Source organism: Citrus sinensis, chromosome 4 (assembly GCF_022201045.2).
Source record: "Citrus sinensis cultivar Valencia sweet orange chromosome 4, DVS_A1.0, whole genome shotgun sequence".
Taxonomy (NCBI): domain Eukaryota; kingdom Viridiplantae; phylum Streptophyta; class Magnoliopsida; order Sapindales; family Rutaceae; genus Citrus; species Citrus sinensis.
The window spans coordinates 793,504-810,453 of NC_068559.1; the positions used below are offsets into that span (position 1 = coordinate 793,504).

At 31.5% G+C, this 16,950-nt stretch overlaps 1 protein-coding gene across 1 annotated transcript; it reads right to left on the reverse strand.

Moving 5' to 3' along the window:
* Positions 1 to 7,442: 7,442 nt before the first annotated feature.
* On the reverse strand, positions 7,443 to 12,440 carry LOC102619622 (uncharacterized). The gene is made up of 4 exons (XM_006486305.4): positions 11,888 to 12,440; positions 11,669 to 11,784; positions 9,150 to 9,393; positions 7,443 to 9,041 (listed from the first exon to the last, which is right to left on the reverse strand). Exons 1-4 carry the CDS (start codon positions 12,239 to 12,241, stop codon positions 7,698 to 7,700), a joined length of 2,058 nt encoding a protein of 685 aa, XP_006486368.1. The 5' UTR covers positions 12,242 to 12,440; the 3' UTR covers positions 7,443 to 7,697.
* Between the last annotated feature and the right edge of the window lie 4,510 nt (positions 12,441 to 16,950).

Here is a 16,950-nt window from a genome sequence, read left to right on the forward strand (position 1 = left end):
ACGCTAAACAATTCTGGACAACATGAATATCCTGAAAGAAAGCATACATTTCATGAAATATTTTTAAGACGAACCTTATCTTTATGAGAACTAGACATGCAAAGCTTATTGAATAAATTTTATTTCATAAGATTTGATTTTGTTTTCAATTTTATATGGATTTTTGAATCTGACACAGTTGCACTGGAAAACTGCAATTCCAGCAGAATGACCAGATTCACAAAATTATTTGTAGTGTCAATGAACTCAAACAATTATGAAATTTTAGAAAAATGTTAATATATATGTCTAGTGTTTCCAGTTTTAATTTCATAATTTTCTAAATATATTAAAAAAATATTTATGATTATAATAAAATAATAATTATAATTATAATTCATTTAACAATAATTATATTTTTTAATTAAATGGAGGTTATTTTGAGAATTTAATATTATAGGGGCGAATTCATACTTTAAGATTTAAAAAAAAATAAAATTGAGTATAAGGGGTTAAACGAAATTTTACATTTCAAAAAATTTATAATATTCATAAATAAAATATAAATAACATAAAATATAAAGAGTTAGATAAAATTTTACAGGCTGAGTGTACGTTACATTAAATGTAACGTAGGCGAACCCTCATTCTTAATATACTGGATATGTATGATTATTTTGATACTATTATAAGTACATGTGCTTTTATGGTTCTTTGAAAATTAATTATTTTTCATAACAAAATTAGTTTATGTAAATGTTTTTAGATTTGAAAATTATGTTATTTTTTATGATTTTAACATAATATTATAAATGCCTTTAAATATGTAATTTATTTTGCTAAATGATTATCTTTTATGAAATTGTCTCTAAAATATTATAATGGAATTTTTTTTGCAAGCCTAGTTCATTGTTATGATCTTTTATGAGTCTAAGAAAAATTTTTTGACCATGTATACAATAGAGATTCTTTATGATTGTTCGGGGGCCACCTCTTAGGAGTAAATGGGGCCCACCTCTCGAGGGTCAAAGTGTTGCAAAGTGCTATGTATAGGTCGTTATGTATGGAAAATGAATTTAAATATTTTAGCTCATTATCTCTAGTAATTCTAATTTTGATTTTGATCGTATTATATATATATTTATATAATTTTAGGCCAATACTGGGTTTATATTCTGAATGTGTACACGATAGTCTAATTCTGACTCTGTTTTTGGCTGAGTTACTGGGACTATAAGTGACACTATGTGACATGAGATAACCTCTTATTTCTGTATATATGTTATACTATTTGATTCAATGATTAATAATGCTTTGGATATAATGAATTACTATAAATTTATGTCATCTTGTCGTAATATGTCATTTTATGAAATTTATAATTTATAATATATGTTTTGATAAAAAGAAGGCTTGCAATATTTTTAGTACTCGATAAGTCTAGTGTGTTAGGAATGATTTTACTTATCGAGTTGACGGTTCACTCCTCGTCATCATTTTTTCAAATTAGGTACCTTGTTGAGAGGTGTGTTTATCTTTGGAGATAAAATATTCATTTACTTTTGCTAGTTGAATAAGAGAAGGATAAACTCATGTTTCCTTTACATTTGTTTATTTTATGAACTTGTTATTGGGGAGTTTTGAGACTCTGTCATATTTATGTCTTTGGGAGAAATTTTGAATAAAATCTGAGGTATTTCTTTTTAAGATTTTTGTGTGAGGATTTTGATTTAGGAGTGACTCTTTTATCACGTGCTAGATTTGGGGTGTTACACTTAGAGTCAATATGTGGATAATTTTCTTTCAAAATCTTATCTTTGAGTCAATATGTGGGTAAGACTTCAAACCTACCCAGGTAACAATTTTTCTAGTTCATTTTCAATATATTTATAATTTCTTGATTTGAAAGTATCATTATTAGCTCAACTACTCTTTACACCCGCTACATCTAAAATGTTCAACATTACTTCTTTTTCATCTTTTGTCCATACTCATCTTGAGTCTATCTTATTTCTACTAGTATAGCTTGAATCTCCACTCTCCATTACTATAAAATGAATACATAATAATTTTTTTAACAAGTAATTAAAATATAACATCAAGTCAAGTTCACATAAGTAACACTTGATAAATTTATAATGACATCTATATGTTAAAAAACGGTTACAACCTCATATATTTTCCTAGTGACATATGTATATTAACAAAAGCATAGCCTTAGATACTTTCCTAATGACATCTCTATATTAATAAAAGTACAACATGAGATACTGTCCTAATAACATTTATATATTAACAAAAGTACATCATTAAATACTTAGTTAATGACATCGGTATATTAATAAAAGTTACAGCTCTAGATAAATACTAATTTCCAAGCCAATTAATTTATATAGCACCAACTAAATCATTCCTCCAACTCGTCCATTGGTTTGAAGCTTCAAGGCTACTTATGTTATCATTATTTTCTACTTCATTATTAGATATGTTGAGTAATTCATGCTCCACTAGATCCACTACAGTTGTCTCCTAATCAGATTATTCAATAAACATTATGCAGCAATAATGCAACATTGGATTTTCATTGGATAAAATGAAGAACATCGAAGAATGGCCCATTGTACTTTAAGCAATAAAAAAAACCACTTAATTACATTTATTAAGGAGGAAAATGTTTCATGTTAAAGAACTCTTCTTCATTATGAAGAGCACACCGATCTCTCTATTCTGATTAATAATAACTTGTTCCCATATATGTACAAAGAATCTTTTAAGATTTGTATATCTAGCATCCACAAGATAATAGTAGCTAGAGTTGGGGTAATTCGAGATTGGATTAGGATTGGATTAACCTGATAGGGTTTCAGGTTTATCGGGTTGAAAAAAGAAATGATCTGAACTTATAATCCGATCTGATTTGAACTATATTCAGATCGGAGTGGATCAAAATTTCAAGTTGAGTTCAGATTAGATTAGGTTATGATCACATGCAAATTAGGTTGCGTTTGGACTAATGGATTGGGTAATTTATAATTGATTTGGATAATATTCTAACTATTGTTTATTTTTATTTTTTTACAAATTATTTTAGTTATTAAAAGATTGTTTCAATGTAATTATCTCATTTTGGCCTTTTCTTCTACTAATTTTCAACAAAAAAATGACTATGGGATTAAATAAAAAATTAAAATAAACTATTACTATCAATCGGATTGGGTCAGGCTAATTGCTCACTCCTAAGATTATAAATATATATTTATTTATTGCCCATCTAATTGGCTTTTCAGATTAGATCGAGTTAAATCCCATTTGATCACGATCCAATTGGGTTGGCCAAATTTGATCGATCGGGTTAGAGGCTTCATTTGCATATAATCTGAACGTGAATTTTTCAGAACGGATCGAGTTGGGTTATTTGCCCACCCCTATCTAGTGACCTATTCATTTCACATAAGCATATAATATAATTTTTAGTATGAATATGTAATTTGATTAAATTAATTTTTTGGAATGAGTAATACTTATAGAAACTTTTAAATTGGTCGGCTTATTTACATTACAAGGTAATCTTAAGTCAAAGGCAGAGCCTTCTCTTCCAGGCATCACGAAGATAAATTTCATATCTCGTGAACATACTTCTAAAACATTTGAAGCAATCTCACCCTTTTTTGTTCAATATGTTGGCTTCTCATTTTTTGGCACACATACTCTAATATAAGTTTCATCCATTGGCCCCAAGTAATTCTACATACACAAAACAAATGAAGAGTTTATTAGTATCAATCTATCACAAGCTATAATAAAACACAAGCACTTGACAATGTACCTTAAACGACTTCCATCTCTTATCAGTGCAATTCTCTACTACAAGTTCTAGTGCTCTTAGAAAAATATCGTGTAGCTATAACACTTCATTTAACAGTAGATTACTCAAGCATACACTTCATTTTTTAATGCAAATTCAGTATCAGTTATCTCAATAATTTCATGATATTAAAAAAAAAAACTACAGTCAATTACTCAAGCATACATTGTTTAGCTAGATTTCGTTCCCATTTTACACCATTTTTATCGAGTTGTATTGTAACAGATGTAACAGTGATATAATATGTTATGCTTTAAAAAAAAAAAAAAAAGCCTATGTTTGCGGCTGATTTGATCATTGGCCTCATGTTTTCTTTCCAAACAGCCTAGTTCTTCATAAATTAAAAAATTGTGATTAATAATAATGCTGAAAATACATGTTTGAATTAAGCTAGCTAGTGGTCCTTTAATCAAGCAATATTTAGTGTAATCATATGTTTACGTAAAGATATAAAGAACAAAAATAATAATAATAAATGAATCGCACTAAGAATATCTGTTGGCACATTTGATTGCTATTCTTGCACAATCTCTCAAATTGATTATCTCTAGCTTAGCTTCCTTCAATCTTTCTACTACAGTCGCTACCCTTCAAATTACAAGCATTATCCCATGAAAGCTCAATTAATCTTTTGTAATCGTCATAGGAGGACCAATAATCCTTAAAATGAATTCTGCAACACCACCTATCCCTAGTGTCTCCGAAGTTCTTCCTTCGTTTATTAAATTCAATCTAAATTGGCAGATGATCAGAACCCCCAACCACCATATGAGTAACCAAAATTCTGGAAAATCTATTTCGCCACGGATCAGAGCGCAAAAATCTGTCTAACTTACCTTAAATTTATAACCCCATAGCCTTCTTCTACGTTGGTGGCTGGTTATGTTTCTAGCTTGAAGTACACTGTTTTAATACATTTATGCTGCGTTTACTTTTTGGATTGGAGTGAGAATTCTGAGGAGTGGGAATCCTTGGATTAGGAGTGTGGAGTGGGAGTGGGAGTAGGGTGTTTACTTAGACTAAATGAAAGTATGGATTGCCAATCAAAATCCTAATTATTTGTTTACTTTGTCTTGAATTGAGAGTAAATTGTTTTAAATTACAATTTTATCCTTATGTACAGAATTATAATTTGTAATTAAAAAATTAATAAAAATATATTTAGAAAATAAAATAAATATTATATTATATTATATTTATAAATTAATAATAATTACTAATATTCTTAATTATGTAAATCATAATTTTTTATTAATTTTAATTTAAATTATGTGAATAAAAATTATTAATAATAGCAACACAAATGAAATATTATTATTGATAATATAGTACAAAATTAATATTTTTTTAGAATAAAATATTTATTATTATTAAATAAATAAATAAATAAATAAATAATATTTATTATTATTAATTAAATAAATAATATTTATTAAAATTAATGTTTAATATTATTAATTTAAATATAATATTTATTTATTTTTATTTTATTAAATTTAATAAAATAAATATGATATAATTATTATTTTTAATAAATATGATATTATTTATTTTATTAAATATTATTTATTTATTTATTTTTATAAGGATAAAATGGGAAGAGGGGGGAGTGAATTCACACTCCCACCTCCCCCATGAGAGTGGAAATCCCATTCTCCACTTCAAAATTAGATGGAACCCACAAATTTTTATTTCCACTCTTTTTTTTAAACTAAGTAAATATTAAAATGAAAAAAATCCATACTCCACGCTCCCACTCCAAAAAATAAACATTGCCTTAATATTGGTAATGTTACAGCAATAACAGTGCAAAATCACTGATATATCACAGAGCTGCAGCTAGCTAGCTTCAAAGGCATTAACTGCAGAAAGCTGAGGCCTGAGAGCATGTGGGGGCCATAATCAATGTGCAGCAGCTTTGAGTTTGATGAACAAATTAATAATTATCAACAGGGTTCGCCTACGTTACATTTAATGTAACGTACACTCAGCCTGTAAAATTTTATCTAATTTTTTATATTTTATATTATTTATATTTTATTTATGAATATTATAAATTTTTTGAAATGTAAAATTTCGTTTAACCCCTTATACTCAATTTTATTTTTTTTAAATCTTAAAGTATGAATTCGCCCATATAATATTAAATTCTCAAAATAACCTCCATTTAATTAAAAAATATAATTATTGTTAAATGAATTATAATTATAATTATTATTTTATTATAATCATAAATATTTTTTTAATAGATTATTGTTATTATTAATAACAAGAATAAAAAGAATTATAATTAATTAATCTATTAACAATAATTAATAATATTTTTTATTAATTTGTTAATAATAATAATAATAATCATCATCATCAATGATAATTAACATATTTATGATTATAATAAAATATGAAAGGAGAGCAGAGACTTTTATTTTAAATAAACTAGTTCCGATTAACATATTTATGATTATAATAATATTTTTTGAGTTGTTTGGGCAAGGGGGTCTCATGCGTTTGTGGACTTTTAGGCTGCCAGGAGAGCGGAGACTGGAAAAATACCTTACGTTTAGATAGTGACTTGTGTGTGAGTAATAACAATTTTTATTATAAAAATAAGTTTTATAATTAATATTAAAAAAATCTAGATAATCATTAATTATTATTATTATTATTAACAAATTAATAAAAAATATTATTAATTATTGTTAATAGATTAATTAATTGTAATGCTTTTTATTCTTGTTATTAATAATAACAATAATCTATTAAAAAATATTTATGATTATAATAAAATAATAACTATAATTATAATTCATTTAACAATAATTATATTTTTTAATTAAATGGAGGTTATTTTGAGAATTTAATATTATAGGGGCGAATTCATACTCTAAGGTTTTAAAAAAATAAAATTGAATATAAGGGGTTAAACAAAATTTTACATTTTAAAAAATTTATAATATTCATGAATAAAATATAAATAACATAAAATATAAAGGACTAGATGAAATTTTACAGACTGAGTGTACGTTACATTAAATGCAACGTAGGCGGACCCCAACCGACATCTTAACTTCATATTAACCCAATAATTGATAGGAAAATAACAAAAAATAATAATAATGAAAGTTGTTAATTCTAACACCTGTTGAACAAAAATTATTGATAAAAAAATCTCCCTCACCAGCCAATTTAATTAAATCTTAGTTCAGAAGTCAAACTGAAATTGAGAAATCAAACACAAATTGAGAAATGATGATCCAGTGGGGAGAAGGAGACAGGCGCAGCGGGAGCAGAGCAGTATTGTCAAGCAAAACAGTGGTCGGCAAGCTTTCGTGTCAGACGGCACAATGGCGGTGGAGCTATAGTTTGCACGATGTGATGATGGTTGAGCTGGGTGTCTTGCAACAAAGCAAAAGAGCATGGTGGCGATGGGACAAAGAACAACCCCGGTACGTAGAGACGAGATTTGGGGAAGACGGCCAAAGTTTTCTTGAGTTCTTCGTTCTTTGTGTTTCAATTTTGAGATTGTAAGCAAACGCGCATAAACCCAATCCTATCGACGGGTTTAGTTTTTTATTAAATACGAAACAAATGCCAAACATAATATAATAATATTTTAATACAAATTCATGATGCGTGCCAAACACGCACTAAAGTGCATTCCCATTCTAAAGAAAGCCACCTTGGAAACTCTAGTTTAAAAAAAAAAAAAAAGACAAAATGGCAAGATTTGCTCTAATTACAATTCAAAATGTCACACCTGTAGGCTGTAGCCGTAATTTATATCTACACTTCCGGAGCAAAATGCATACAGATCTAGAAAGGAAACAAAACACAAATAGCTACGGGCATTATATCAGTCTGTCATTTCTTCCTTAAAATGAGTGTCAAGCTTACTCTCTTCATCCTGTGGCTTAGCATCCAACTTCTCAAGACTATTGCATCTCTTTCCAGCAATGGCATCTCCTATTGTCGAATTTGCAGACAATGAAACCAAAGCAATACTCTTCCCAATTGCATCAACATCTCTGGTTCCACAGTACAGACCCCGGCTCCCAGTAACAAACATACTCTGTGTCTCATTAGCACTGGTCAAGACAGCAGGCAGTACACCCATCAATTGAGGGTTGGTCTGGCTTGAACTGCTAATGAGCAGCCTCAGGGTCTCCCTCGCACCATTTTCCACCACAGAATCACCCTCAGGTATCAAAGGGTTCACAAGTTTTGCGTGCAAAGGAGGGATAGTTGTTGAAATGGCTGGACCAGCACTTACCAGGTAGCCTTGACCAGATGAGCAAACATCAATAACTGGAACATGAACAATTGGATCACAAATTAAAGGCGTGAAAGTTGGGATCTGCTGAGAACTTGTCACTTGCAACCGAACCAATGGATCAGGCAGGAATGCTGGGAAATCTAGTGCAGGAATATCAGCAAGACTGCGTGGTGGCGTTGACTTCAACAAACTAGAGGATCCGTTGGCTGATAATAAAGAAGAAGGTGGTGGCACTGAAAGTGACTCACTTGATGAGCTTAGTGGGAGTTGTGGAGGTATAGCCGGATATTGAAGTGATGATGAACTTAGGGGACACCAGCAGTAGTAAGGAGAGAAAAGAGGTGATCCAATGGAAGGTACTTGAGATGCGAGGCTTGAAATTGGAGGGACAGCCAACTTCCCTAGTGATTTCAGAAAGCTTGAAGAAAGTTGGCAACTTTTGGCTTCGCGGTTGCTGTCAGTTTCAGATTGATTCAAGTACGGTTCATCAGTAGTTACTGGTAAAGTCGCTGTCAGGTTGTCAACTGCTGACGAAAAACCATCCCCACGCCGCCTTAATTTTTCTCTAGCAGCACTTCTTAAGGAGGATGAGTTTCTGGGCAGGCCCTCTTTGAAGGAACTAGATCTCGGACTAAGGCTACCCTGGTAGAGCGAATTCGCCTTTAATGGTTGAGTGCCAGAACTCCGGGATCGGAGGGATTTTAGTGATATCGATGAACATTGAGCATTTGGAATTGAATCAGATAAAGCAGATGTGGTAACAAAGGAAGGAGAAAGTGAACTCGGGCAACCTGCTCGGGCATTGATCAGCGATGATGATCCCGCCAAGTAGGCACGGAGGTGCGTTGCTAGATTTCCAAGGCGTGACTCACTGATTCCAGTTAATTCAGCAATTGATGGTTTCCTCATGATTAAGTCCTTCATCTGTGCCATTTAAGATAAGAAACATTAATACCCATAAAATCATAGTAAAATGGAATTCACATTATATTACGTAATAACTGCAATCATCATTGGAAGAGTGATACACACCTTTGAAATGAATTCAATTCCCAAAAGCTTAGACTTTTCAGCGCACCAGAAGTATGCAACTCTACCATCTGGACTCTTTACAAGGAATGACCGGCCAGAATTGTCTGCAGGGATCTCATCAATTACAACAGCAGAGCATTCAGATTTACTACTTAAAGTAAGTAATCTCTCTGAATGACCATCATCTCCAATGAATGAGAGCCGCAAATCGGATGTTGGCAAGATTGTAAGGCTTAAATTCCCTCTGTTCCAAAATGCAAAAGAGAGAGAATTGAGAAAGAGGTAAACAGGAAAATAAAATAATATAAACACAAACAACAAAGAAAGGCAGGAAACTGCTAACAGGGTTACACCCTATATAAATTCAAGAGCCTATCAAAAGCAGAAAGGATACTAATAAAACTTAAAAGAGCTTCTCCACCTAATATATCATAAGTCATATTTAAGTTTATACAAATCTGAAGGATTGAGATATCTTAACCACTAAAACATAATAGACCCCCGTTCCTTTCCAGCCTAATGTAAGGTTTACAAAAGTTATCACTATACTACCTAATTGTAACTACAAATCCAAAGGAGGCACAATAAAAAACCCAATTACAGCTGCCCAAGACAAAGCTAACTTCATTGAACATAATGACAGAGTTACAGGCATGTGATCCCTCAATAACCTACAAAATGACATCAGGAGGGAAATGCAAATATGTACCCTCCAACTCATTCATGATTAATTGATTACCATCTGCCCGAACAGTAGTGGCTTAAAGTTTTAGATAAGGTCAAAATGAGGAAATCCAAACTCCTATGGGGCAGCTGCAGTTCTAATTTTTGTTTATTAACTCTTTATTACACATACTACACAAATTGTTGGTTACAATAACCTAATTTTTCATTTAACTAAAAAAAAAGGTCAATCATTCATTTAGCAGATATATCTAATAGCAATATTTACACATCCACAGGATGTGTGAATAACAAAGAATCAGGTTTTCAGCTTGAAAAGCAAACTTATTCAAACGGACAAATAATATTGAATAACAAAGAATAAGTGCAAAGATGTAAATAAGATCTGTAAAAGAAACTGAACATATCAAAGCCCAACAAATTTATTCATCAAAAAATAGAAAATATTAACATGAACATAGCATCACAATCATATTAAAGTCAAAGACATTACGCTCAATTTTACCGTAATTAAAATATTGATCCTATATATACAAAAAGCAGCAGCAAATCGTATAATATAGGAGATGAAACTACCTTTACTTCCCCTTAATTCAGAGATCATTATAGAACACGCCCACTTTACCTACAAGTCAAAAGATATATTTATTTGGAAGGATGAACACCATCAATAAACTAAACACAGAATCCTATTATATCTACCATAATCCACCACCTCACGATATTTGTAAGACAAAAACAGTTGTCAATGCTAGAGGATTTGTACCAATAAATACACTCCTAAGAATCTAAGGGACACAAGGAGAAAATTGGAACTATATATTATACTAGTGCAAGTTCTACTTAAACCGTTACGTCAACATGCCATAACATCAAATAAACCTCCAAAACTTCTTCCCCCATCAAATGCGAGCAGTAATGAACTACAGTTATATTAAATAAATTACTTATCTAGAAAAAATTCAACAAGTCAAAGAGAAACTACAGTCATATTAAATATTTATCATACATTTTCTTTAAAAAGTCATGTCAAAGATTAAAGAGAATAAAAGACCCCACAATTGTTTTAACAAGAAAATGTTAATTACACAATTTTAATAGCCAGCAGAAAAAGCCATAATGGTCTCAAGAAATGAATACATGCTCATATTATATATTAACATACAAACTTACAGGCATGCTAACACTCTTGACAAACTACAAAACTACAAAACATCAGAACATTTTAAATAATGCATATTTTAAACCAGCTGCCTGCATGAGATATAGAAGCATTACTGCATAATATAGAGCAAATTAACTTTCAACAGAGCTGCAAAAGGCACCAGCACATCCATAAAGACAAATTTGCATGCACCATAACTAAATCAGTTAACTAAATGAAAAGCAGACCAAGAATTTAAAAATTAGAAAAGGGGTTGGGAAGGGGTTTGACTCATGGAAATGGCACAACGCTACAATACGAAGTACTATAATACAATCAACCTTCAACCTCATCCAGATATCTCACTATCTGTAAAGGGAAGCCAAAGATGTTAACCATTTCCATCAAATGATCTCACATACACTTGAAATGATATTTTCCCCCCTCCTTGATTTGTTTGACAAGAACAAACTTTCCAAAGATTATCATACTACCAAATATATCATCAACTCTACCCTCTTTTTTTTTTTGGGGGGGGGGGGGGGAAGAAAGATAATCTAGTGAATTTCACCGAAAGCTAGACAGGAAATTATCAAAATATTCAAAACCCAATTCAACAATCATGCATCATTAATGTGATCACACGCAAGTAGAGACATAGACACATAGATGTCGCTATAAATCCAGTTACCTTGCAGTAGATGGGCATAATAGAGTTCCCTGCTTGTTAATCTTCCCGACTCGGATTGAAACAAGCGGTATGCAAAAGCACCTTGCCAGCATACAAACCTCCGACGGCTCAAAATACTGTAATTTCATTTTGTCAAACCAATCATTAGCTTCACCGTAAGCAAATTCTCCCAAAAAATATATCCATCTAATAGCAACAAATAAACCTTGACACGTGTACCTGACTCAGATGAGCCAACAACCTATCTTCGACGATTCCATTGGACGCGTTAGACTTTAACAATGGCTTCAATCTCTCGTCGGCTCGACAAGCTCCCATCACCTGCATATCCAGAGCCTGTAGCCACTGCAGAACCCTATCTTCGCGATCGCTACGTTGAAGCAACAAATCTCCGTCTCCTTCATCGACGAATATGTCCGTCAATCGCTCAGCCAGTCCGATCTCACGCGATCCGACGGTCGAGGTTGAGGTCTCGACGCCCGCCGAAGATACCGACGACGCGTCCACGCAATCGTCGCCGTTCGCTTGATCTGCACGATCGTCGATCGTTTCTTGCCTCTTAGTGTTCGTCATGACCAATTTGTCACGAATTCAAAGCCCTAGATTTCGATCAAGTCGGGGAATTGAAATGCTATCAAAATTATCGAATGAAACAACAAAATTTTATTGAGAGAGAAAGTCTTTAGAGAGAGAGAGGGGGAGGGAAAAAATATCTCCGTTTGTTTGTGATGCTTGGTTAGTTCCTGCAACAAACGCAGAGATAAGGCAGTCGCGTTTTCTGAGGGTTTTATTATATATAACAGAACGATGCCAGGCGGATTCGTAAGAGCGGTTACGATTTATTAAATTTAGTTTTGTTATTGGTTTGAGATCCGTGACATCAGCGGTTGGGTCCGTGGGGTCGACAACAATTTTATTGTTTAACGGGGGTGCCACGTCATCCGAAGGTTTTGTGCGTTTTTGGTTATTTGTTTAATCTTTTAGTTCGGTTAGCGGAGGCGGCGGAGCCGAGGGAGAGAGAATTAACGCCAACGAGGAGGAACAACAAAGTGACTTGCGCTGTGTTCGCAATGGGTGTATTATTTTAATTGGTCCTTGTATTAGGTTTCTTTAATCGGCTAATTATGTGGAGCGAAAGAGATTTGATTAATTTAGACTTTTTCTTTTTTGGAGTTTGACCCAGTGACTCAAGCCTGTGTGACAAATGTTCCGTTCTAAGTAGACCCCACATCAATAATTCACCATTGATTGGCATACACAGCTGGACTTAACTGTAACAAAAATAATATGCACAGTAACTACTTGTCGATCGTGGCACGGGCGCGTGAAATTTGGACCACCAATAAAAACATGAAATGTGTTTTTTTGTGGACGGGCTCCTTCTTTTCTCCTTTTTGCCCTTTTACGTCTCATAGCTTCCACCTCTTTGCTATCCATAACTTGTTATGCAGTAAAAGATTTAGGATAATAGAAATTTTTTAAATGTTAACCTTATTAAGTTATATAATTATATAAAATACATCAACTTAATAATTATTATCAATAACACATAATTAATTTTATTGATTATATTTTTATGTTACTGATAATAATTATTGGGTTGATGTATGTTACATAATAATATAACTTAACAACTACGACAAAAAAATGAAATCTTTTTTAACAGTTATGTTGTTCAAGAATTTATCATTTGTACATCATCACGGCATTACTGAGTATGATTGACATTTATTCTTTTATTATTACTTTGATTATGAATAATTTTTAGTTTATATTTGACTAACGTAAAGAATTAGATTATGAGAGAAAGAACCCAACCTACCCATATGTGTGTACAGGTAACTCATGTCGAAATATTTAATATTTTTTAATGTCACTTAAATCAATATTAAATGTTGTCAATACTATATTATATATTTTGTACCTAATGGACCGACCATGACGTTAGTGAAAGTTAAGCTTATCTTTTTCATTGGAAAATTACAAGTCACTTGGATGTGACAATAGTGTTTCAGAGCGGGAGATGGGAATCAGAGGCTACAAATGGCCAATGGGGCACAAAATTGGGAATATTCTTCCAATAACAATGAATTGAGTCTGCTTATGATTTTCACACATCCAAATCAAAATGAATTGCATAAACTTAAGCCACCTTATTTTGATGCATCATATAAATACCATATAGGAAATACCCGTCAAGGATATTAAAGAAAAAGAGAATGCCCATCAATTTAATGTTAGAAAAGTGGAGCACAAGTAGTTATTTTAAGGCATAATTTTGAGTGGAACCTACTTAGTATAAGTGAAAAGTCGAAGTTGTTTCAGGTAATACTCCATAAATACTTCAAAATGACATTTATATGCTCAAAATAATACTAAAATAAATAAAAAATTGTTACTCAAACAGTCAAACTATACCCCTGAAATTGAAAAAATTAGAGAAAAATACACTCGTTCTACATAGGAAAGAAAGCTAAGATATGAAGGGTTTGCACCTAATTACTCATGGGTATATATTTAGAATATAAGTATAGAGGCTCTCTCTTATGCGTGCCCATACATAAGTGATGCAAATCCATCAAAACTTGCCTCTCAAAGTTAACGAATAGTTTATTAGGACCAAAATGTACCTCTCAAAGTCTCAAATCAAAAGCGTGTATTTAGCATTAAAAATTTTTCTTTCAAAAAAATAGATATTGAATTTTATTATTATTCTTGTATTTTTCATCAATAATGATAATTATTTTTAAATTAATTAATCATCTTTCTAACGAGCAAATTAGTGAAGCTAGCAGGTCCAATCAAATGAAGAAGGTAGTTGAGCGCTTGTAAAACAATAAGCCACGTTTGGCCTTATATCACAAGCACGAGTGTTACAATTTCAAATGATTATAAAAATTATTATAACAAAATGATGAGTGATGTTATTAGAACTCTTTCAAAACTCTCACAAAACCTCTTTTCTCATAAAACCCCATTAAATAATTTTAATATTTACCTTCAAATACTTTATTTCTGCATATACTTTATTTCATACATACCTTTGTTCTTCTCGAATTAAACTCCACGATTGAACAATCTCTTTCCATCATGCACAAATATGTATATTTTTTCTCCAATTGATTTTTTACTTAGATAAAAATTCTGATGATTTGATATTTAAAAGCACAAATAACAAGGGTAATTTTTAGGGACCTCCCCTGAGGTTTGACGTATTGACACTTAGATAGAAAGTATAACTGTAATTACAGAGACCTCCCCTACCGTCTGTACTCAGTTTTCTTGACTGTTAGTTGACTGGTGATATGTCAAAAATACCTTTGATTCAAGAAAAGACCTCAACACCCTTAGTGCTAACTATCAAATTAATCATTACACTTTAACACGCTTGGGAAACAAAGATTTGACATTAAATATTCATCAATTGTAAAAAGTAAAAAAAATTACTAGGAAACTAGGGCTAGCGATAGTATACAATGAAAAAAAATTTTAAAATTAAGTACCCTTGGTGCTAAATATCAAATTAATCATTACACTTTTAACACCTTTGGGAAATAAAAAATTGACATCAAATATTCATCAATTGTAAAAAGAAAAAAATATAGTAGGGAAACTAGGGCTAGCAATACTATACAATGAATTAAATTTTAAAAATTTAACATAATACAACAGTTCAAAGCCAAATTTGGTCTATCTAATAGACAACAACCTATTGTTAACATTAGTTTAATTCCATTGATCATTAAAGTGCTCTTAGTTACACCAATTTTTTCAACCATCTCCTTTGACTCAAGGATTCAATCTTCACCACTAACTTCAACTATTGCCCTTTCCTCTTCCATTTCTTTGTGACGTATAGCTACCTTATTTTTCAGATTTTCAGCATATTCTGCCTTCTTTCCTTCCAATTATTCCTGCCAATTACTAGATGTGCTGAAGATGAAATGGGAAGTAAAACAAAGAAAGAAAAAAGAATCTAGAATAAGAAGAGACAGGTTACCTCAATTTTTTTCAGTTGGGCTTACAAAATTCCTTCTTGCTATTTGTCACTAATAAAAAAAATTTCTTCAAAATTTAAATCTTTTACACAAACATCATCCAAAATTTCTTCATTTTATTTGTCACTAATGCTTTTTTTATCAAGCAACTAAAAATTCTCCATATTAAGGAGAACAAGCAATATCCTTTTCAACTTCTTCAAAGCATCACAAACAAACCCTTATTTTCCAATATTATTAATGCATATAACTTCACTAATTTCTAATATGCATTGGTATTTTTAGTTCAAGCACATGTTAAGAAGTTAATTCCTCCAATAGCATCCATATTCTTCATAACAGTGCTAACCCGTTTTCATTTGACAAAGAAGTCACATAAAAATCACTAATTTCTAACACATATGTTATGATTAGCTCTTAACTTGACAAATCCAGATAGCTAAGGTCTGAAAGTAATAAACAACATGCATCTTCTCCAATACATCAACAAATTGATATCATTTTTTTTTTATGAACAACATAATGCCAACCGTTCTCCAACACTTCAGCCCATTTTCATTTTCAAACAATAAAAAAAACCCAATCTATGATTAAAATAAAATAAAATTTCAATTTTATTTTAAAACATAATAACTATTAAACCAAAAAAATTAAATCCAAAATTGTTTCAAAGACTAACCTTCTTTGAATTCAAGTCAATAACAGTCATGTCCGACGCCAAATAGTCAGCTATTTTCAGCTATTTTCACCTGACACCACCCTTAGGCCACCATCGATGCTTTTCTTGTTAATAAATCTAAGTTAAAGTTGCAGAACTTGGCAACAAAAATCTGATTTTTTTCATCTTCAAAGCATTTAGAGATGAGGAGTGCATGTGGGCCTCGGTTGATTGAAAGAGAAAATGGTTTTGTGATGAGTTAGGTTGATGAAAGAGAGCAAGCATTCTTCCATCCTCTAGTTAGTGGTTACTGATTTTCATCAGGATTGTTTGAGTGTTTCAGTGGGTTTATCTTGAAATTAGCTTTTTACTTATTTCAATTTTAAATGCGTTTTTACTAATTTGCCCTCCTATACTGACAATATACGAAACTGAGTACAGACGGCAGGGGAGGTCTCTGTAATTACGGGCATACTTTCTATCTAAGTGTCAATACATCAAACCTCAGGGGAGGTCCGTAAAAATTACCCCAAATAACAATCAAATACTACATTATAAAGTTTGTTCTATTTTATTCTCATCTCTAAGAAAAAATTGTAGCATATTAATTATATTATAACAAAAAT